Source organism: Xiphophorus couchianus, chromosome 20, assembly GCF_001444195.1.
Source record: "Xiphophorus couchianus chromosome 20, X_couchianus-1.0, whole genome shotgun sequence".
Classification (NCBI taxonomy): Eukaryota; Metazoa; Chordata; class Actinopteri; order Cyprinodontiformes; family Poeciliidae; genus Xiphophorus; species Xiphophorus couchianus.
This window is the reverse complement of record NC_040247.1, coordinates 16,865,438-16,883,600: the sequence shown is the minus strand read 5'-3', so window position 1 is coordinate 16,883,600 and position 18,163 is coordinate 16,865,438. Positions and strand designations below refer to the sequence as shown.

At 36.5% G+C, this 18,163-nt stretch overlaps 1 protein-coding gene across 5 annotated transcripts in view; it reads right to left on the bottom strand.

Moving 5' to 3' along the window:
* The window catches only part of ampd2a (adenosine monophosphate deaminase 2a), a 47,976-nt gene that overhangs the window by 3,939 nt on the left and 25,874 nt on the right, over positions 1-18,163 (bottom strand). For 4 of the 5 annotated variants that reach the window (XM_028002505.1, XM_028002507.1, XM_028002502.1 and 1 more), the window contains 16 exons: positions 12,943-13,073; positions 11,152-11,282; positions 10,520-10,588; positions 7,271-7,376; positions 6,981-7,167; positions 5,935-6,076; positions 5,137-5,226; positions 4,907-5,036; positions 4,284-4,478; positions 4,056-4,187; positions 3,805-3,968; positions 1,931-2,057; positions 1,670-1,833; positions 1,467-1,587; positions 565-738; positions 342-452 (listed from right to left, as the gene is read on the bottom strand). In XM_028002505.1, the coding sequence (XP_027858306.1) occupies positions 342-452; positions 565-738; positions 1,467-1,587; positions 1,670-1,833; positions 1,931-2,057; positions 3,805-3,968; positions 4,056-4,187; positions 4,284-4,478; positions 4,907-5,036; positions 5,137-5,226; positions 5,935-6,076; positions 6,981-7,167; positions 7,271-7,376; positions 10,520-10,588; positions 11,152-11,282; positions 12,943-13,073 (2,174 nt within the window). The remainder of the gene's footprint in view (positions 1-341; positions 453-564; positions 739-1,466; positions 1,588-1,669; positions 1,834-1,930; positions 2,058-3,804; positions 3,969-4,055; positions 4,188-4,283; positions 4,479-4,906; positions 5,037-5,136; positions 5,227-5,934; positions 6,077-6,980; positions 7,168-7,270; positions 7,377-10,519; positions 10,589-11,151; positions 11,283-12,942; positions 13,074-18,163) is intronic. The other variant, XM_028002503.1, reaches the window with a different exon arrangement.

Genomic DNA, 18,163 nt, shown 5'->3' with positions numbered 1-18,163 from the left:
TGTGTTTTACAAATAAACCTGATTTTAGTACATCGTGGCACTGAATTTTCTTCGGGTTATCAGAGAAAAGTCTCTTTCCTTTCGCTTCACACTGCTGAAGAACTCTTTGTTGGTCTTTCTCCTAAAGCGGCAATAAAACACAATGAAGTTTGTGGTTTTAATATGTGAAAAGGTTGAAGGAGTCTCGGTACTTCGCAGAGGTGCTTTAACCTGTAAACCCCCCAATGATCATTTCTGACACAAAAAAAAAATCTCCTGGCAAACCTGTACCACACCTAGCCAAATGATGCACCAGATAAACTGTTTATTACCCTTTACAGGTGAATGATAAATGACGTCACCTTGTGTGAAAATCCACTCATCAGGACACTGTTTCTCGCCAGCTCACACATGTCACAAGAGCTCAGTTTCCACACTTGAGCTGCGATGCTGTACTCTTCCATCAGAGGCTCCTGGGGACAAAATACAGAAATTATCACATATTTTACATCCATGCAAAAGGAATAAAAAGTTTGACTTTCCCTTTTAATGGTGAGGTTGTGATATTTGTGTTGTCCAACAGACCTTGGTGAAGTGAAACTGGAGGGGATCATCGGTGGACAGAGAGACCATCAGACCTCTGGACAGATACTCCATCAGCGGGTTGCGGTGGTAACTAAGGAAGAGGCTGTTGTTGCTCAGTGGCGACATGGCAATGCCAATTTGAGCCAGGTAGTAAAGATACTGCAGCACAGGGGCCTGGAAAAGAAAGGAAGAATGAGACTTTTCATCTCTTCCCCATGTTACACGTAAAGGAGAAAATAAAAGCAGATTTACAGCCATCATAGACCCGAGTTAAATTTTCTTCGACCAATAGGTTTGTTTCTGATAAAATGTGAGATATTTATCTCTCAAAAGCAAATAAAATTATTTAAAAGAGGCATGAATTAAAAAAACTAACTTTTATTCACTCTAAATTAAAAGTACTGGTAGGTTTAAAGATTCTTTCATTATGGGACACTTAGTTGTTTTGTGTCTCTTCAGACAGACGTATGTAGCGTTGGATATGTCTGAAGAGACATAAAACAACCGAGTGTCTAGTAAAATAATATTTAAGACTGTATCACATAAGGACACAATGATATATGAATAAAAGTCACGTTTAAGATCATTCATACCATTCTCATTAATCACCTTTATTTGGACTAAAGCTATAAAATCTCTTATAATTATTTTTTTAGCTTTTTACATTTTTCTTCTGCCTTTGCGGATGGAAGTGCTTACTTCTTTATTAGCACCATTATTTATTCTTAAGTTTCTGTTTTCACCACATTTGTTGCAAATTCTAACAAAAGACACTAAACCTGCGGCAAACTTTCCAAACTACCTGCTGAATATCTTTTAGTTTGTCAAAATTCATTGTTGAAATGAATTCCTGAAAATCTAAGGCTATTTTTTATTGCAGTCTTTATGAAAGCCGTCTTGACCTTTCTGAGCAGCAGTCCGTGGGAAATATTCTCCGACAACATGAACCCTGACACCAGGTGGTGGATCGGGCCCGCCTCGCCACAGTGAGGTCGCAGAACGAACGTATGAAAGCCTCGTCGTCTGAGTTAAACACAAAGAAAAACTCACAAATCAGAGAATAATTAGATTGAAATGATTAAAAGTAAGGATGATATGTTGTTACCTTCGCAGGTGGTTCAGCACAGTCATGTTGGCGTAGGTGTAGTAGAGGTAGTAGGAGTAGGGTGGGTTGTTCTCCTGTGTCCAGTCAGCAGGAAGTGGACTGTCCCAGTTAAAAATGTGGTGCTCAGGCTTGGACTCGTCGTCTACGCTGTCAAAACCAACAACCTGCCAGCATGCAAAAAAAAACCAAACAAACAAACATTCAGTTCACTCTGATGTTGGTCATCAGGAGAGTTCAGATCTACCAGCAGGTCATACTCACGTGCTCCAGGAAGAGATGCAGCTCAGGGTGGCTGGCTGGATCTATCGTGACTTCGAACAGAGGCATGAAAATATTCTCCAGCATCTCCTGGAAGTTAGCCAGCTGCTTCTTTGTGTGGTAGACATCACTATTAAAAAAAAAGAAAGTTACATTTATTTTAGAAAAGGAAAAACACTATAAAACATAATTAAATCACTATTTGTCCATTTATCATTTTTTAAAGCTGATATAAATTGCACTTTTCTCACACAAAAACAGCATTTGGTGCAAAAGCAGTACCTTATATTGATGATGACATTTTGTCCTGAACTGTGGAGCGTGAATCTTAATTGTGAAACGAAAAAGGATTTTTTTTGTTGTTGTTTGACAAACACTAACCTTTCCAACAGGAACAGGACATTGACAGGCAACACAGAAAAGGATGAAGTGAGCACCCTTATTTTGACTAAATATTCTCTATGCGGGAGAATATTTAGTCACAGCTCTACTGAAGTTACCCATTAAAAATCCAGAAAGATAAGAAGAAAAAAAACACAGTTTATGACTCACAGGCAACAAAAATTTAGAGCAGCAAGGCAACAGCATCTTCTACGGTAGGAAACATGTTTCTTAATTTTAATGTCATTAAATAATATGACATAATTGTGTTTATTAAACTCAATCAATGACAGATTTCTCTAAATGTCATCTTGCATACTCTCATAGAATAATGATCTTTTTTTCACCAGTGTCTGAGCCAAATGAAAGGCAGCATGTGAATTAATGTTTTGAGTTTTCTACCAACCGCTACATGTGTAGCAATAGCTTCAAAGAACGTTTAAAAATATTTACATAATATCGATAAATATTAGTTTTCAGCCATAAGGCAACATTAACATCAGATATAAAATTTTCATAGCAGTGCATCATTAGATTAGACATGTTGATAGATACATCCTCATAAAATACAGACTGATTATGTGGAAAGAAAGAAACTTTAATTTCCTGCACTGGGTTCTAAAAGATTTTTGGGGGAAGTTGTCTGTTTTGTCAACTGAATTTGGACTATTTTGCACCACTGAATCAGCTCAAAAAATGACAAAGTTTTCTAAATAAGGTCAGATTTTTATACTAATTTGATTTAGAGAAATCTGACATTCTGACTAAATCAATTTTTCTGACATCATCAGTTCATTTCCATTAATATTTCTCATCCAAAAAAGATTTAAGAGAAAAGAATTGTTTTCTAACAGAGTGTATTAATTAAATGTTACAAAGTTGGATTTCTGTAAATTGAATAGTAAACACGGATAAGGGTAAGTAGATGTAAATTGAATATTACATCCTCACTGTGTAAAATTCTCCATCTCTTTTCTGTCCTGATGGATTCTGTCCTCCTGATCATCACTCATTGATCCCAGATCAAGTCATGCATTTTGATGCTCATGTTGAATCCATAGTTCAGAAAGTTGACCTGATTGAGCAAAACCAATATGGTTTTTGGATTCAGCACGTCAAAATTACCCTAAAACATTTGCAAAACCCCAGATAATTTTTTGGTTGTTGACCAGTGTTATTCACTGCTGCTATGATTTATAAAAAAGCTGGATAATTACTAACATAAAGTACTGTTCTTGGTAGAAATGGGTGCTGGTCAAACCCAAAGAAAAAGTCACAATGTCTGGCTGAAGGCTGCCAAATGTTTTGTGTTTTTGATTCAGTTTTTGTCTGCACAATGTCTCACACTCCATGGTATCCTCAGAGTGCTTTAAGCCTTTGTGTTGGCTGACAGTCTTAGGTATTTGTTTCCTTGATTTTTAACGAGCAAGGGTTAGGGGTTAGGGCATTATTTGCATCTCAGCTTCAAAGTAAAACAAAATGTCAGCAGCACTTACAAGAGACGGGGCACCTGGATAAGCCAGCGCACATTATCAGAGTACACTCTGTGGTTGACAGCCCACTCCGCCAGCTTGTCCCATTCGTCTCTGGAGCGACCATAGATGGACAGTCGTAGCTCAGAGTTCTGGTATTTACTCTCCTCCAAGTCAAACATCACTTCCTGTAAGAAAAATAAAGACAGCAGCTTTAAATTTGAGTTCAGAACTGATTATTCGGTTGGACAGTTTATAGCTGAATTAATAAGCACCTTAACTATGTGTGCAAAGTATTTTCCTTCCACATGATTGTCCGTCTTGATGAAGATCTCCCTTAAGATGGACTCTCCAATTGGGTTGTATTTGGAGTTGAATTTGTCAAACCTATGAAATGTGTTCCGATCCTGTAAAAGTAGAGAAACGTGAAAAAACAAGTTTAATAATAGTAAAGAAGTCACACTAAGTTAGTTTTTATCTTTCACAACATTGTGACAACTCACTGCGTGCATGTCGAGTGTGTCTACACTCAGGTCGTACGCTGTCAGGTTCATGGTCTCAAAAACTTCTCGCAGGGTCTGACCGCGCCCCCGCTCAACGTGAACGATCTCGTCTCGGTATTTCTTCATGGCTCGCTTGATGAATCGCAGAAGATGCTTCTGGTTCATGCAGGATGATGCATGTATGTGAGTGTCCACCTGGAGACAAGATGAAGAACATTAACTTTATTTCAATTTACATAGCCCCAATTCATAACAAAAATCAGCCCAAGGAACTTTACATGACAACTACATTCAAGTAATACATAGAAATATTTGATTAGACTAATGTAATTATATAGACAGATTCAAATTGAGTTATAAACTTTCTAATTTGATCTTCAGTGTAAAACAGAGCAAGTAAAAAGTTATCAAAGAAAGATTTCAGTCTAATCCTTCTCCTCAGCAAGCATGTGGCAACAGTGAGAAGGAAAATCTCAATCAGAGACCTCTTTCTCACAAGGATAAGTTTATTTTTGAACAATAAAAACTGAGCTTGACTTTATAATTTACGTTCATACTTCTCAAAGAGATCCATTTATATAAATACTAGAGAAGTAGGGAGATATTTTTGCAGCAGCTCTTGCCTTTCTGATGTTGTAGAAATCTCTGTGAGGAACCTTCTTCTGCGCTACCAGCTCTTTCATCTCATTCAGCAGGATGTGCATCTGAAATTTGGAGCTCAGGTACTGCAGGCGGCGGTAGCAAAAAGATTTCCTGGAAGCAACGCACAGAAGAGACAGGTTTCATTCGAGCTGCATAAAAGAAACACTATAAATCAACTGGTTTATCGAATGATTAGACGAATCACACTCACACTGGACCGTTGATAATAAGGGACATCATGACGTTCATGTCTGCTATGTATTCCTTCAGGTCAGGATACGGTAGGTCGAGTTCTGTGCTTCTAACAGAGAAAAACAACGTCAAGGGTTTGCCAAGATTCACATAGCTCTTACTCCTAGTTTATGTTTCTTAATTTTATTTTAATTAGAAAGGTTTCTGCAAATTTCATACATTTACAGCCTCAAATTTCTACACTTTCAGGAAGTTTTTATAATATTCTGTAAATATGGGAACTAACCATTAGTATTGTTTGGCTTTGTTATTTATCCCAAACAAATATTGTAACAAAATAGTTCTGAAGTTCAAATCAAATGCAGGAGTGTAGCAAGAGCCAACTTTACAGCTTTATTTTAAAATCTAAAACCCACCTGAGACTTTTCAAATCCCACAATAAAAACTGATTCTTTAAATCACAACTTGAGATCTGTGATATGTAAAAAAAAAAATTTAAAAAAACACTGTGAATTTTTTTTATTATTATTTTGAATGAGTTAAACAAATCATCTGCATTTATTTGTGGTTTCTATGGACAAACCTCAAAAACCAAAATGATGAATGAGCTAGTCAAATCAAGACAAGCTTATTCCTCATTTGACCAAATATCTGTTTTTAATCTTTGTGCAAACATCTGTCTCTGCTTGACCAAAACGTAAAAACAGGGGAAATCCATAAGAGGGGAACGTTAGGGGGGTTTTTCACAGCACTTTATATTTAAAAGTAAATCATGACGTCAGCAAATATAATCCTCAGTATAGATACAAACACATACTTGTCCATGTTTGTTTTCTTGTTGAAGACATGTATGACCCCATCAACCATCTTGCAGCCATATCCTGTGTCTGGCGGCATATTCTTGGGGTCCCGATTGTCGTAGGGGTGCGTTTCTGAGACAGGTGGGTGAACAGGGGCATCTGAGAGAAAAAAAAAGGTTCAAGAGTGAATCTGTTATTTGCTTAAAAAACGTTTTGTGAAATTAAAAACGGCATGTTCATGAAAATCCTCCACTCAAACTGACTCAGTATTTTTGTAGAGATACCATTACACATTATTATTATTACTGCCTGATTGTGAATGCATTTAAAAGCGGCAACACAAGTCCTTCACATCTACTTATTAGTGCGACTGTCATTTCAACAAGTTTGGTTCTTCAGTCAGAACTAAAGAACCAATCGGAGAGATTTAGGATTAATAACATTAACATACAGACACAATAAGGTCTTGATGCCTCATTATTGTAGTATTAAAAACCATATTTGGTGAACTGTTTATAATACAAGGCGCATACTTATATTTAATCAAGAAGAAAATCAGCTTTTATAGGTGACCTCTTATGTAAAAAAAAAACCCCCAAAAAACATCAAACCACCAACCTTTTTGGTAAAACTTTACTGTCTATTGGTGTCTGGAAAATGAGTCGTTTCAAAAACCTTTCAAATTTAACCTCACAAAATCAGCAGGCACTGCCCATCACCTAGCAACCCTAACCCGTTTCCTAGCAACCCAAGCTGAGTTCCAGCACCATTTGGTAAACTTTTAGTTGGGGGGCGTGGCCAGCAGCAGCTCATTAGGATTTAAAGTGACAGGAGGCCCTAAAATATCTCATTCTGACAGAAGCTCAAAATAGGCAGAACTGACCAGACTCAAATCTCATTATCTAAGAATTATTTTGTGCAGAAAGTGTAATGAAAATATTTTGTATCGCCCATAGATTTATCCTAACCTGTTCAAGAAAGCCCAATATGTAATCTTTACAGACATAATTAGGATAAGGAAATCACATTTAATGAGCAGGAAGTGGGTGTGTGCACAGAGTACCTGCGTCTACAGGGGTCTCTAGCATGTCTTCATAAACTCTGAGTTCCAGAGAGTTCGTCCCGAGGTCCTGCAGGGCGTGAGCTGCGGTCTTACAAAATGTCTGCATGGAACGGTAGATGTACTTCTCCCGGATTAACAACGCTTTCACCACACATTTGGCAGCATCTACCAGGTCAGTGAACGGCACCTGGAAACACATCAAACACGGAAATAAAAATGACTATGAATGCATTTTTGCTTTTGCATGAACGTTCATTGTTGTATGCAATCCTGTGATTTGAGTTTCTTACCCCACATTTTTCTTCTCCAGATATTGAGACCCGCTGGTACTCCATCGGCATGTCCCGCTCCTTAAAGCCCACATCAACGGTGTCCACACTTTTCTCCTTCAATAATCTGACACGCACACAAAGAGAACAGCTTAGCACAAAAAATAAATGGCGGAGAAACAAAAACCAGGTGGAGTTAAGGTGGAAGAAAGAAAAACACTGGTTTTAGTTCAGCAGTTATGTTTATGTTAGTTGTTAGAGAAGGGAATTTCTTTATAAATTTTCTGGTTTCTGCTTTATTCAAGAAAATGTTAAGCCAATCAGTGACAATATATTGCAAATATATTATCATAGTAAGAACGTGATTTTTTGCTATGCAAAATATTGTGGTTAATCTATTCCAAATAATTTGTGTGTCATTAAGATGTTCAGTTTCCTGGATGGAGTTACACTGCCAACACCTGTCACATACTGTGGTGTCCAAGATGTCTAAGAGTTACAGAATTCACTGAAAATGTAAGGAAAATGTGCAATATTTGCCAACAATCCCACCATGACATAACTTTCTAATATCACGCAGCCATAATAGCAAACTATTTTACAGGTGAAAATTGGACAAATTAAATTTACTGACTTTGGGTTTATAGAAAACTCATCTGAATGTTTTTTGGGGGATTCAAAGCATCAGTCTTCTGGAGTTACACTGCAAAAACACCACATCTTACCAAGTATTTTTAGTCTTGTTTCTACTGCAAATATTTTATTAGACGTGAAATAAGACAAAACTAACTTACAAGTATCTTTCAGCAAGATATAGGAGTTTGTTTTAAGTAAATAGTTCCTTAATATTGATGAAAAAGTTCTACTTTTAAAGGCAGATACATTAACTTATAAGAAGACAATTTTACCATATTTTAAGTAAAATAATTTGCCAATGCAACTAGTACATTTTCATTAATATTAAGGAAATATTTACTTGAAACAAGCTTCTATATCTTTCAAATAAGTTGCTTATGAGTTAGTTTTGTCTTAATTCAAGTGTACTAAAATATTTGCACTAGAAACTAGATTTAAAAGATGTAAAAGTTTACACGTTTTGACACATCTTTGCCAGGGGTACCAACAAATGAACCTCTAAATGACATATTTCAATAATTAGCCTGAGTTATTAAAAATAATAATAATAATAAAAAAAACACTTAAGATTGTGTTTCTACACAATCTCAGATTTTTAGATTTTTTCCACTAATAAAAAAATTGCAACTTTTGTGCTTCTGTAACTTCTTCAGATTTTTTTTTATTTATAACATTTTAATTATTTGCAGTGAACTTGTAAAAAAAATTGGCACAACAATGAAAGCTCCTTGATAGAGTGTCAGGGCTTTACTTGTGGCATAAAAACAGATCTGATCAGCTAAGCCTTGGAGCCTTTCAGATGTCCCAGCAGCGGATCGTTGTTGTCCTGTGAGGGCTCGGATGAGGCCCATTTTAAACAGAGTTGTTTTTCTAGTAAATACCAAAACAGCTGAATTTGTTTCAGATCAACTTTTGATCAAAATGTTCTATCCTGCTGGAAAAGAAACCTGGTATTAGGAAATATGTGTGTTATACATGAGAGACTTCCTTTGTTCAGGGTTGATGTTTTGAAGTCTCAGGATTTAATATTTTAAAGCCAGAACTATACCTAATAGATCTTACTGGCTCTGAATGCCAAGATGCTTTGAGCAATGAAAAGGACCAGCTTGGAAACCAGGCTGCAGCTATTTGGAAAAACAGGATTTGACCACCTGGGAAAGTTTTCGCTCCAGCTGTCCTTCTTTGGGCACTTTTTGGCACCAACTACTGCATACCAGAGGCAATGAATCCTGCTGTCTGGGAACCCTCTCACCCAATTATCCCTCGGATGTTGTCCCTTCAGAAAGTTGCCCTTCTCTTCTTTCTAAAGCTAAGGCTTCAGGGAATACAGAAATGGCTCACCAGACACAAAATCAACCCTTTTGATTTGAATTTTATGGAAAACCTGTGGGACGAGCTGAAAGGAAGAAAACACAAGAGAGAACCCAGAACTCTAAATATTTTAGGGCAGCTATACTCAGCTGGCGGGTCGGCAAAAAAAATGGATCCAGACTTCTTTTCAGTGGATTGTGGGCTTTTTGCAAGAGCAAATAAATAAATAAAATAATTAGTTACTATTCTTACTTCTTAGCAGTAGGTGGCGATAAGGCCCTGTAATGCAAGTTGATATTTGGTGTTTCCCACCACAGAAGAAGATCCATAATATTTGTTTGCATGTCATAATTAAGAGTAGCAAAAAGCAGGAATGAGGCAGAATATATATGGTATGGACTTTCTTTTTAATACTATTTTGACTTTTTTATTGAATATATTTTTTATAAAATCCCAAACTAGATGTATTGGAAATGTTGCTACTGATTGTTTCGTCAGCTTTATAATAAATGCTCAATAAAGTGATTAAAATTACTTAATTTTTGTATATTTAGTAGTAAGCTAAAGTTGTATTTTATTTTTCAGAAATTATTATTTTTGCACAAAGCACAGTTGAGTCCATCATTAAAAAAATAATCTGAGGTGTTTTTGTTTTCTTAAAATGCAGCTAACTAAGATAATTTCTTTCCTGTCAAGCCGGTGGCTTAAGTTTTCTTCAAGCTAGTTTTTTTGTTGCAATATCCTATTGTACCATATCAGGTTCAAACTGCACCGGATTTTTGCTCAGTGAAATTGAGAATTGAAATATTTCCTAAAACAGGTACCAAAGCTTGAATAAAAACAATTCTGTCGCATTAAGGGATTTTTTTCCAACCTGAATGAATGTACATAAATTATAAAAAAAAACAATTATAAAATTTCAAAACATTTCCATGTGAATATTATCCTACTGCTGTAAAAGTTTACATGTTTTGGCACATCTTTGCCAGGAGAACCAACAAATTAATCTCTAAATGACATATTTCAATAGTTAGCCCAAGTTATTTTTTATAGGTATCCATATGTATTTCCATTAAATCACCAGCAGGGGGAGGATTTGGTCCCTTACAATAGAAAAGCAATGTCCACAGTGGGCTCTACGGTAACAGAGCATCTAAACAATATAGTACTGAAATTTGTGTGTAGTAATTTGAACAAATAAAAGCGTTTAGTATAGAAATTTCTGAGTACAAGTGAGCCAAACAGACAACGTCAAACACTGAGATGCCACCTTTTGATAAAAAAAAAAAGAAAAGCATGCATACTGAGTCAGAGCTCACTCACTCAAGGTCTGCAGCACTGTCGATTTTCATGAAGTCCTGTTTGGCACGCAGCAAGATCTCTGGCTCAAGCCTTGGGGTGATATGCAGAGGCGCAGGATAGCGTGGGCAAGGCAGGGGCAGATGGGCATCAGAGGTAGTGCGAAGAAATTAAGCAAACAGAAGGAGAGACACTGAATACAAGCACAGGCGCCCACTCCAACAGGCACTCTCACAGCTACACACTCACATCGACACAGAGTTTTAACAACAGTTAGTGATGGTAAACCCCGATTGGTAAACAGGAACAAGTCAGATAACCCTCTTGCCTCCCCATGATTGGCTTAGTAGCGCAGTTAGCATTGTCCCAGGCAGCTGAGACAGAACCCACCTCCTTCTTAGAGTTTGCAAAGAATAAGATGTACCCCTGGAACAGGTTTCAAATGTTGGCTAAAACAGTGAGCTGATTGCTGGGATTAGTTAGCCCACAAAACTAGCATATTGGAAGCCTGACAAGCAATGTGTGCATAGATGAGAGCAACACTGTGTGTAAGAGCGAGGCGCAGGAAGAGGGGGCAGCTGCGTCTGACCGTCTGAGTTAATGTAAACTGTTGATTTAGCCGACGTTGTGTGTGGAGTTTGTTTGCATTTCCTCACTTAATGTCCTGACTGATTTGCCTCTCCAGGCGATGCCGTCGCTCCTCCAGCTGCTCGATGGGACTGTCCTCTGGGAACTCGTAGGGCGCGCTTCGCATCTCACTTTCCGCCATGCTGCGTGTGAACAGCTCCTGGTTTAAACACGGGAGGTCAAAAAATTTATGGCGTCATAAACAGAAGATCATGTAAATATTAATATACGCAGGGGCATAAGAACGATAGCAGGACTTGCACAAACACTGTACCGTCTGTTACATTTACAGATTAATAATCCTTGATTTTTTTCCCACATACGAATCAAAAACTTACTGTATTTTCTAGTTATTTTATATAACAGACCAATACATTTTGAGGAATACATGATTTTGAATATGTTTTACTAATAAATGTAAAAAGTGAGGGAAACATTTTCACTCAGTCCTCTTTGATCTGATACCCCTAAATAAAACCTAGACAGCTCAAATAATCTGACCTTTATGGACGAGTGGGAAGAAGAAAACCATTGTTAAACAAACAAAGGTGCTGGTTTGCAGTTTATCACAAACCATGTAGGGCAGGAAGATATTCTGCTCAGTCAGGATTAGATTGCATATATTTGGCCTCGTTAAACAATACCATGTAAACACACAGCTCCCATGATGAAATACTGTGGTGGCGAAATCGTGTTGGGAAAAGGTTTTGCTTTTTGGGGGGAAGTTTCTGCAACGATGATAAGAAAGGTGAGTTGATGGCATGAAGTTAAAAAGAGGAAACCTATAAGAAGCTACATAAGACTTGAAAACAGGACAATGTTTAGCCTTCTGGCAGAAAATCAACACTAACTAGCAAGAGAGACAAATAAAATGGTTCCCATTAAATCCTAAGCAGTGGTCAAAGTAGCCCAAAGTTCAGATCTTCAACTGGAAATCGTTGCAGAAACCTGACACCTAAAAGACAATTTCTGTCCAATCTGACTGAGCTACAGCTGTTTCTCAAAGAAAGGGTAAACGTTTTAGTCTACAGATGTGCATAGATGGTGGAAAAATACCCCCAAAAGAAGCTACAATTGAAATTCAGTTGCTCTCACGGTGCTAAAATCCCAATAAAATGCTCTGAAGTTTCAGGTTTTAACATGACAAGATGTGAAAAGATAAGACAAATAAATATGTTTATAGTGTACTGTTTTCTCAGAGCAGCTGCTTTATTTATTAGGCATAATTTTTAATGGCGGAGTATTAAAGTTCAATTGCTGACTGGATGGTGTACTCTTTAAAACTTTGTAATTGTGTTTTTATTATGTAAAGCACCTTGAGTTGCCTTTCTGCTGGAATGTGCTATACAAATAAACTTTACTGATTGATTAAAGAGTCTAAATTTACCAGGAGCTCTTTTAAAATAACACAAACTAAAACTGCTCAATTTTATATGCAGCTCTGGAAAATATTAAGAGCCCTCTCCACTGAACCCCATTGAAAACCTCCTGGTTGTTCCACCAAATATTGATTTTGAACTCTTCCTGAGTTAAAACATTAGTTTTGTTGTTTCTAAATGAATACAAACTTGCTTTCTTTGCATTATTTTAGGCTTGAAAGCACTGTATCTTTTTTGTTATTTTGACCATTTCTCATTTTCTGTAAATAAATATCAGATTTTTGCTTGGAATTTCAGAGACATGTTGTCAGTAGTTCATAGAATAAAAGAGCAATGTTCATTTTACTCAAATATATATCTATAAAAGTAAGTAAAATCTGATAAACTGATGATTTTGTAGGGGTTTTTTAATTTTTTTCAGGGTTAAAATCTTAATATCACCTCAGCAAGCTCTTTGTACTTTTCCTCCATGGATGTTCGCAGGTTGACTGGGTACTGAGAAAGAGAAACTGGCGTCCCGGGGAGGGATCTCTGGGGCTTGAGGGTCTTGGGTCCCGTCACACCACACAGATCTGAAACAGTACACAGAAAGAGTGAAACATTAGTTAAAAATACAGCTTTAACTAAATGTTCTGTGGAGTGTGGAAAACTGCAACTATTTAAAACACATCTTCATTCAACATGATTTAAAGATGTATCATGATTGAAAAATGGCCATGTGTCTTTAAAAAATTAGCTAATTGCACTAAATCATATCAAGAATGCAAGATAAAAATAGGAAAACATTTTTAGCTTCCTTTTACTAAAGACAGTTGTTAGAGATTTTTTGGTATTATCATTTTATTCTTTTTAAATTAAGTCTATAGATCTTTGTGATTTTCTGTTTAAAGTGTTCTCTTCTTTAAATGACCTGGAGGTCACTACTGTCTGTTCAACTTTACGAGAAATAGATAACACTAAGTTTCTCAGACCTTAAATCCTTTTAAAGAACACCTCTTAATTTAGTAACTACTTGTGAGTAGTCGTATTTTGTTTTCTTGACAGTACTGACCGAGATTTGAACCGAGCTCAGACCTTTGATCAGATATCACATCTGGAACTCGGTTGTTAGATGTTTGGGTTAGAAGCTTTACGACCTCTGTTGTTTTCCTGACTGCCCCCTTGCCTGTTTTTCTCTGACAATAAAAGAGGAGTTTTTGTGAGAGCAGATCAGAATGCTCTGTGGATTTTTCGGAGGAAGAATGGACAGAGCCTTCTCCTTTTGCAAAAGCTCTACATGAAATTCATATACGTTGTCTGTGGTTCTTTCTTTTATTTAGGTTCGAAAGGAAAATACCTATCAACAGTATTATAATAAAGTCTTCAGAGTAGAAAGAAAAGCAGAAATCCATTAAAGAGTTACAACTTGTGCTTTTGTGTTGCAACAAAAAGACCCCTGTCTAGATTTTTGGTATATAAACCATATTTAAATTTAAAACAAAAGTATGGAGGACTAAGACTACCATGCAGCATAGACCACACAGAAATCCTGTGTGGTCTTTGCATTGACATACATTTTAACACAGATTAACTCCTTCTGATACATCTATAATACTGAACTGGTACCCAGTACAAACAAAACGGTTTACAGGTATTTTAGTCTGTTGACAGCAAAGACCTGTAGCTAAATAAGTGAAAGCAGAAACATAAACTGCCAAAACTAGAGGTATAAATAGAGAGAAATTGCAGTTTGGTTTGCCAAAGATTACAGCGTCTGGAGTTTTAAGTGGAGAAAATTTATTTTAGCAGAGCCAAGTTTGGTTCAGACACCACAGATTAGTCTCAAGTGGCAATTTAAGAAGTTTACATCTTAAAAGTTGAGAACAATGGGTTGTTTAATAACATGGTGTATGAAACTGAAAATGGTTAAAAATGCAAACACAGCAGTCAATGTTATGCAACTTTAAAAAAAAAAAAAACTCCCTTCATTCCCAACTTTCAGTCTCTAGAACCGTAACTTATTTTTTAATCAAAGATGAGAATCAAACTTCCAGTTGTAGCTTTTTTTTTACCCACATGTAGTTCCTGACATGTGGAAAAGGACAAAAATTTCCATTTACACTCCAGACTATACCATACATAATCCACTGGCACGCACTGTTAAGAGTTAGTTTCTGTCTATAGTGATGCATTTTAAAAGACAGGAGCACCACGGTGAAATGGACTAACACAGTAATTCACTCAAGTCTCTGGATTTAGGAGTGGCATGCTCTTGTTTCTCTATAATTGGAGCAATTATTGGTGCCGTGCCTGGGCAGCGACAATTAGTTTCTGCCATCTGCTGTCTGCCACTAAAGCGGTGGAGCTAGGAGTGAGTAAAGGGGATCTTCATTGTCCACAGTACATTAATGTGGTGTGGCATTTTAATTTGAATGTAGAAGGGACAAGTAACAATTTCAATATGTGAAACACAAGGCTGTTGCTCTCCATGTGTGTTGATGCATCTGAAAATGTGACTATGGTGTAAATGTGAAGAACTGAAGCACATTTTAAATCTGCTTTCCTTTAAACTTCATAAAAACACAAGGCAATTAAATAATACTGTTACAGGGGTATGAAAAGCCGCTAGAAAATTGCACCAGACTTTGAATAATACTGTAATTTTGAGACCAAATTATAAAATTGTTCAGACAAATGTTATTCAAATTTCCTGAATTAAACCGTAAAATAACAGCGACGGTAATTGTTTAGCTTATATGCACCCTTTTTAAAGAAGAAATCATTTTCAACGCTACAAAGTGAAGACTATCAACAAGGGAAATGCAGCTTAGTTTTTATGCAATTTCCCCAGAAAACATACAGTATATTTATATTGGGACTCCAATTAACATCCGATACAAAACCTTACAGAAAAACAAGATAATCAGGGTACAGAGAATTTGCACATACTAAAAAATATACGGTATTAGATAATCTTAATTTATGACTTAGGGCTTCTCTTTGGAGATTTTTTTAAAGACGTATGGAAGACATACTGACAGAGCACCTTTAATACTTTACATAATGCTTAATGTTGCCCGTTTTATTGCATTTCAGCAAATCTTTGCACAGCCCTACAGTTTGACAGCCATCCTCTCGGTTTGCTCCTGGCGTGATGTTTACTGAGAGTGTTTCTGCCTATTTAGAAGAAAATACCACAGACATTCATCACTGTGACAAAATCATGATACAAATAGGTAACATTGACAACAGTGTCCATCCTTGTGTCACATTCCTGACACACTGCACGCTGATATACCCTCATTAAATTTCCCTGGAGCTGGTTCTGCTCTACAGAGTCTTTGTGCAATCCTTTTCTTCTGCAGATGCGAAATCAAAAATGTTGCCATTTCAAATTTGACCTTTTTTTAAATACAATAATGTTGAGATTAATGCCATGTATAGAGCAGAATTGTGCACATTTTTACTTTTACTTCCATAAATCTATTTTGAAGTCAGAGATTTACAACAGTTTCAAATCGTTTTAGTCATATTCTGCAAGATTTTGGATGACTTTCCATCAATTTTATTTTTCTAATTTCTTAACATGATAATGAACCAAATACAGAGGGTGTTCCTACTCAACATTTGAAAGTCCTCTGCTGTGGTTTACAAAAACAACAACCAAGGTTTGTGTGAATTTGACTGGTGGAGCCTTGATTTGCTTCATTTGCATGCGGCTCAGCTCTTTGCACTTTTTATCCAACCTTTTCCAAAAGTACATCCTGTTTGGTTCAAATAGGATTAATTGAGGTATTTGTTGAAATCTAAAAAAACTGTCACAGCTAAATGGTTACAATTCAAGTACCTCCCCACACAACCAAATTAATTTTAACTTTACTGCTTCTTGTAAATACCTTCTGACAAAGGCCCTGTGTTGGTGGACTCTACGGATTTTTTAAAAACAAAACAAACTGAGGTGATTAAAAGCTAAGTTGAAGGCTGAATCCTATTTTCCAGGGTTACCCCTCCTCCCATCCTTCGCCACATAATTGAGGAAATGGTTGCAACATCCCACAGAGAAATGGCACACTCCTTCAAAAAGCTGCTTCTTCATCAATTCTCACTCAGTTTGCATGCATTTATGCATAACTTAATATGCATATATAGGTCACATAATCACAAAGATTGTATGATTAAACCTTAAGGCTCAGGCTACAACTATTAGTTAAACTTTTAGAAACTACATGCAAATTTCTGTGCAGCAAAAGTTTTCTATAAAGTATAATTTGATTCAATCAAGCTTCTTAAATGGTGTGTTTAAATATTTTCTTTTAGAACCCAAACAAAAGACTATTGATGTGTGGTCCAATGAGTACATGGTTAGTTCCTGTTTTGAAAAAAAATACAGTTTCAGGACAGAAATTAGGACAGAAATTGGAATAATAAGTTGCTACAACACATAACCAGGTTTGTTTTTGTTACATGTATTGTTTAGCTATGCAAGCTGAAGACATTTAATCAGTTTAAATCATGAGTATAATAATTGAGAGAAACAAATTACATGAAGGCTGCCGGATCTGCTGTGCTGCTGAACTGGACGGAATAAGAGAGGACATTGAGAAACATCAAAAAACTCTATGTATAGAGTCAGAGCCCCAAACTAATTTATTTTGGTTTACTGCCTGGTGATGGCGAGAGAAACTCCAGTAAAGGTTTTTGTAATCTTTCCAGACTTTAGTCATGAGAGGCAGAATGAGGACACACGCTTCAGGTGTTCCTTAGCAACCAACGCTCACTGAGAATAAACCTCTGTTTTGCATCCACGACTTGACCGCATCATCAATTTTCATCAAGATGAAAAAAAAAAAAAAGATTAGACTTCTAGAGCATCATTTTATCACTTTACATAAAAATAATATATTAAACTCTGTCCAAGGGGAAAGTATTTTAGTACGAAAGGAAAAATGAATAAGCTAATTGTCCATTTGGGCCTTTAGATCAGATAAACAAACATGTGAGACAGATGGCAGCTCGTTAACACAGCAGCAGCAGAAGCAGGAGAAGGTCAGTGGATTCAGGTGGACTGAAAAGTGAGAGCTCAGCGGTACACAGCGTTTCCTACAGGCTGCCTGAGGGGCAAAGTGGTGATGAAGACATGAGTGTCAGTTTCAGACAACAGCGCAGCCTAACTGTCTGGTTTGATTCAGGACCCTAAAGTCTTAAATGTTTAAATTCTACAAATGTTGCAGGATGATAAATTGTCTCAGAAAATTTTGAAATTAAACGGTGGATCTAAAAAAAAAAAAAAAATAGGAACAAAACCAAAACATTAAATAAAATGCATTATAAAGTCATGCAAAAAAATTCATGTTAATCATCAGAATGGAAAATATTGAGGTCATTTTAATATACCTACTAACATTCACCAACTACACTTTATATAAAGATCAAATTTACAGAAACACATCAGTGTGATAATGCTGTCTTTGTTGTTTCACTTCTCTGTTTCTTTAGCTTCTTCTTCCAGGTTTCTGTGTTGTCATCTTATTCCAATACACAGCGACTCTTTCTGGACCCTCATCTGTCACCACAAGCTTGTCAGTGCAACATTTTTAAATGATAACCACCAGTTCACAGTGAAGTGCTAAAACTCCTACTAACGTAAGAGTCACAACAGCAAGCGCTTCATTACAAAAGGTAC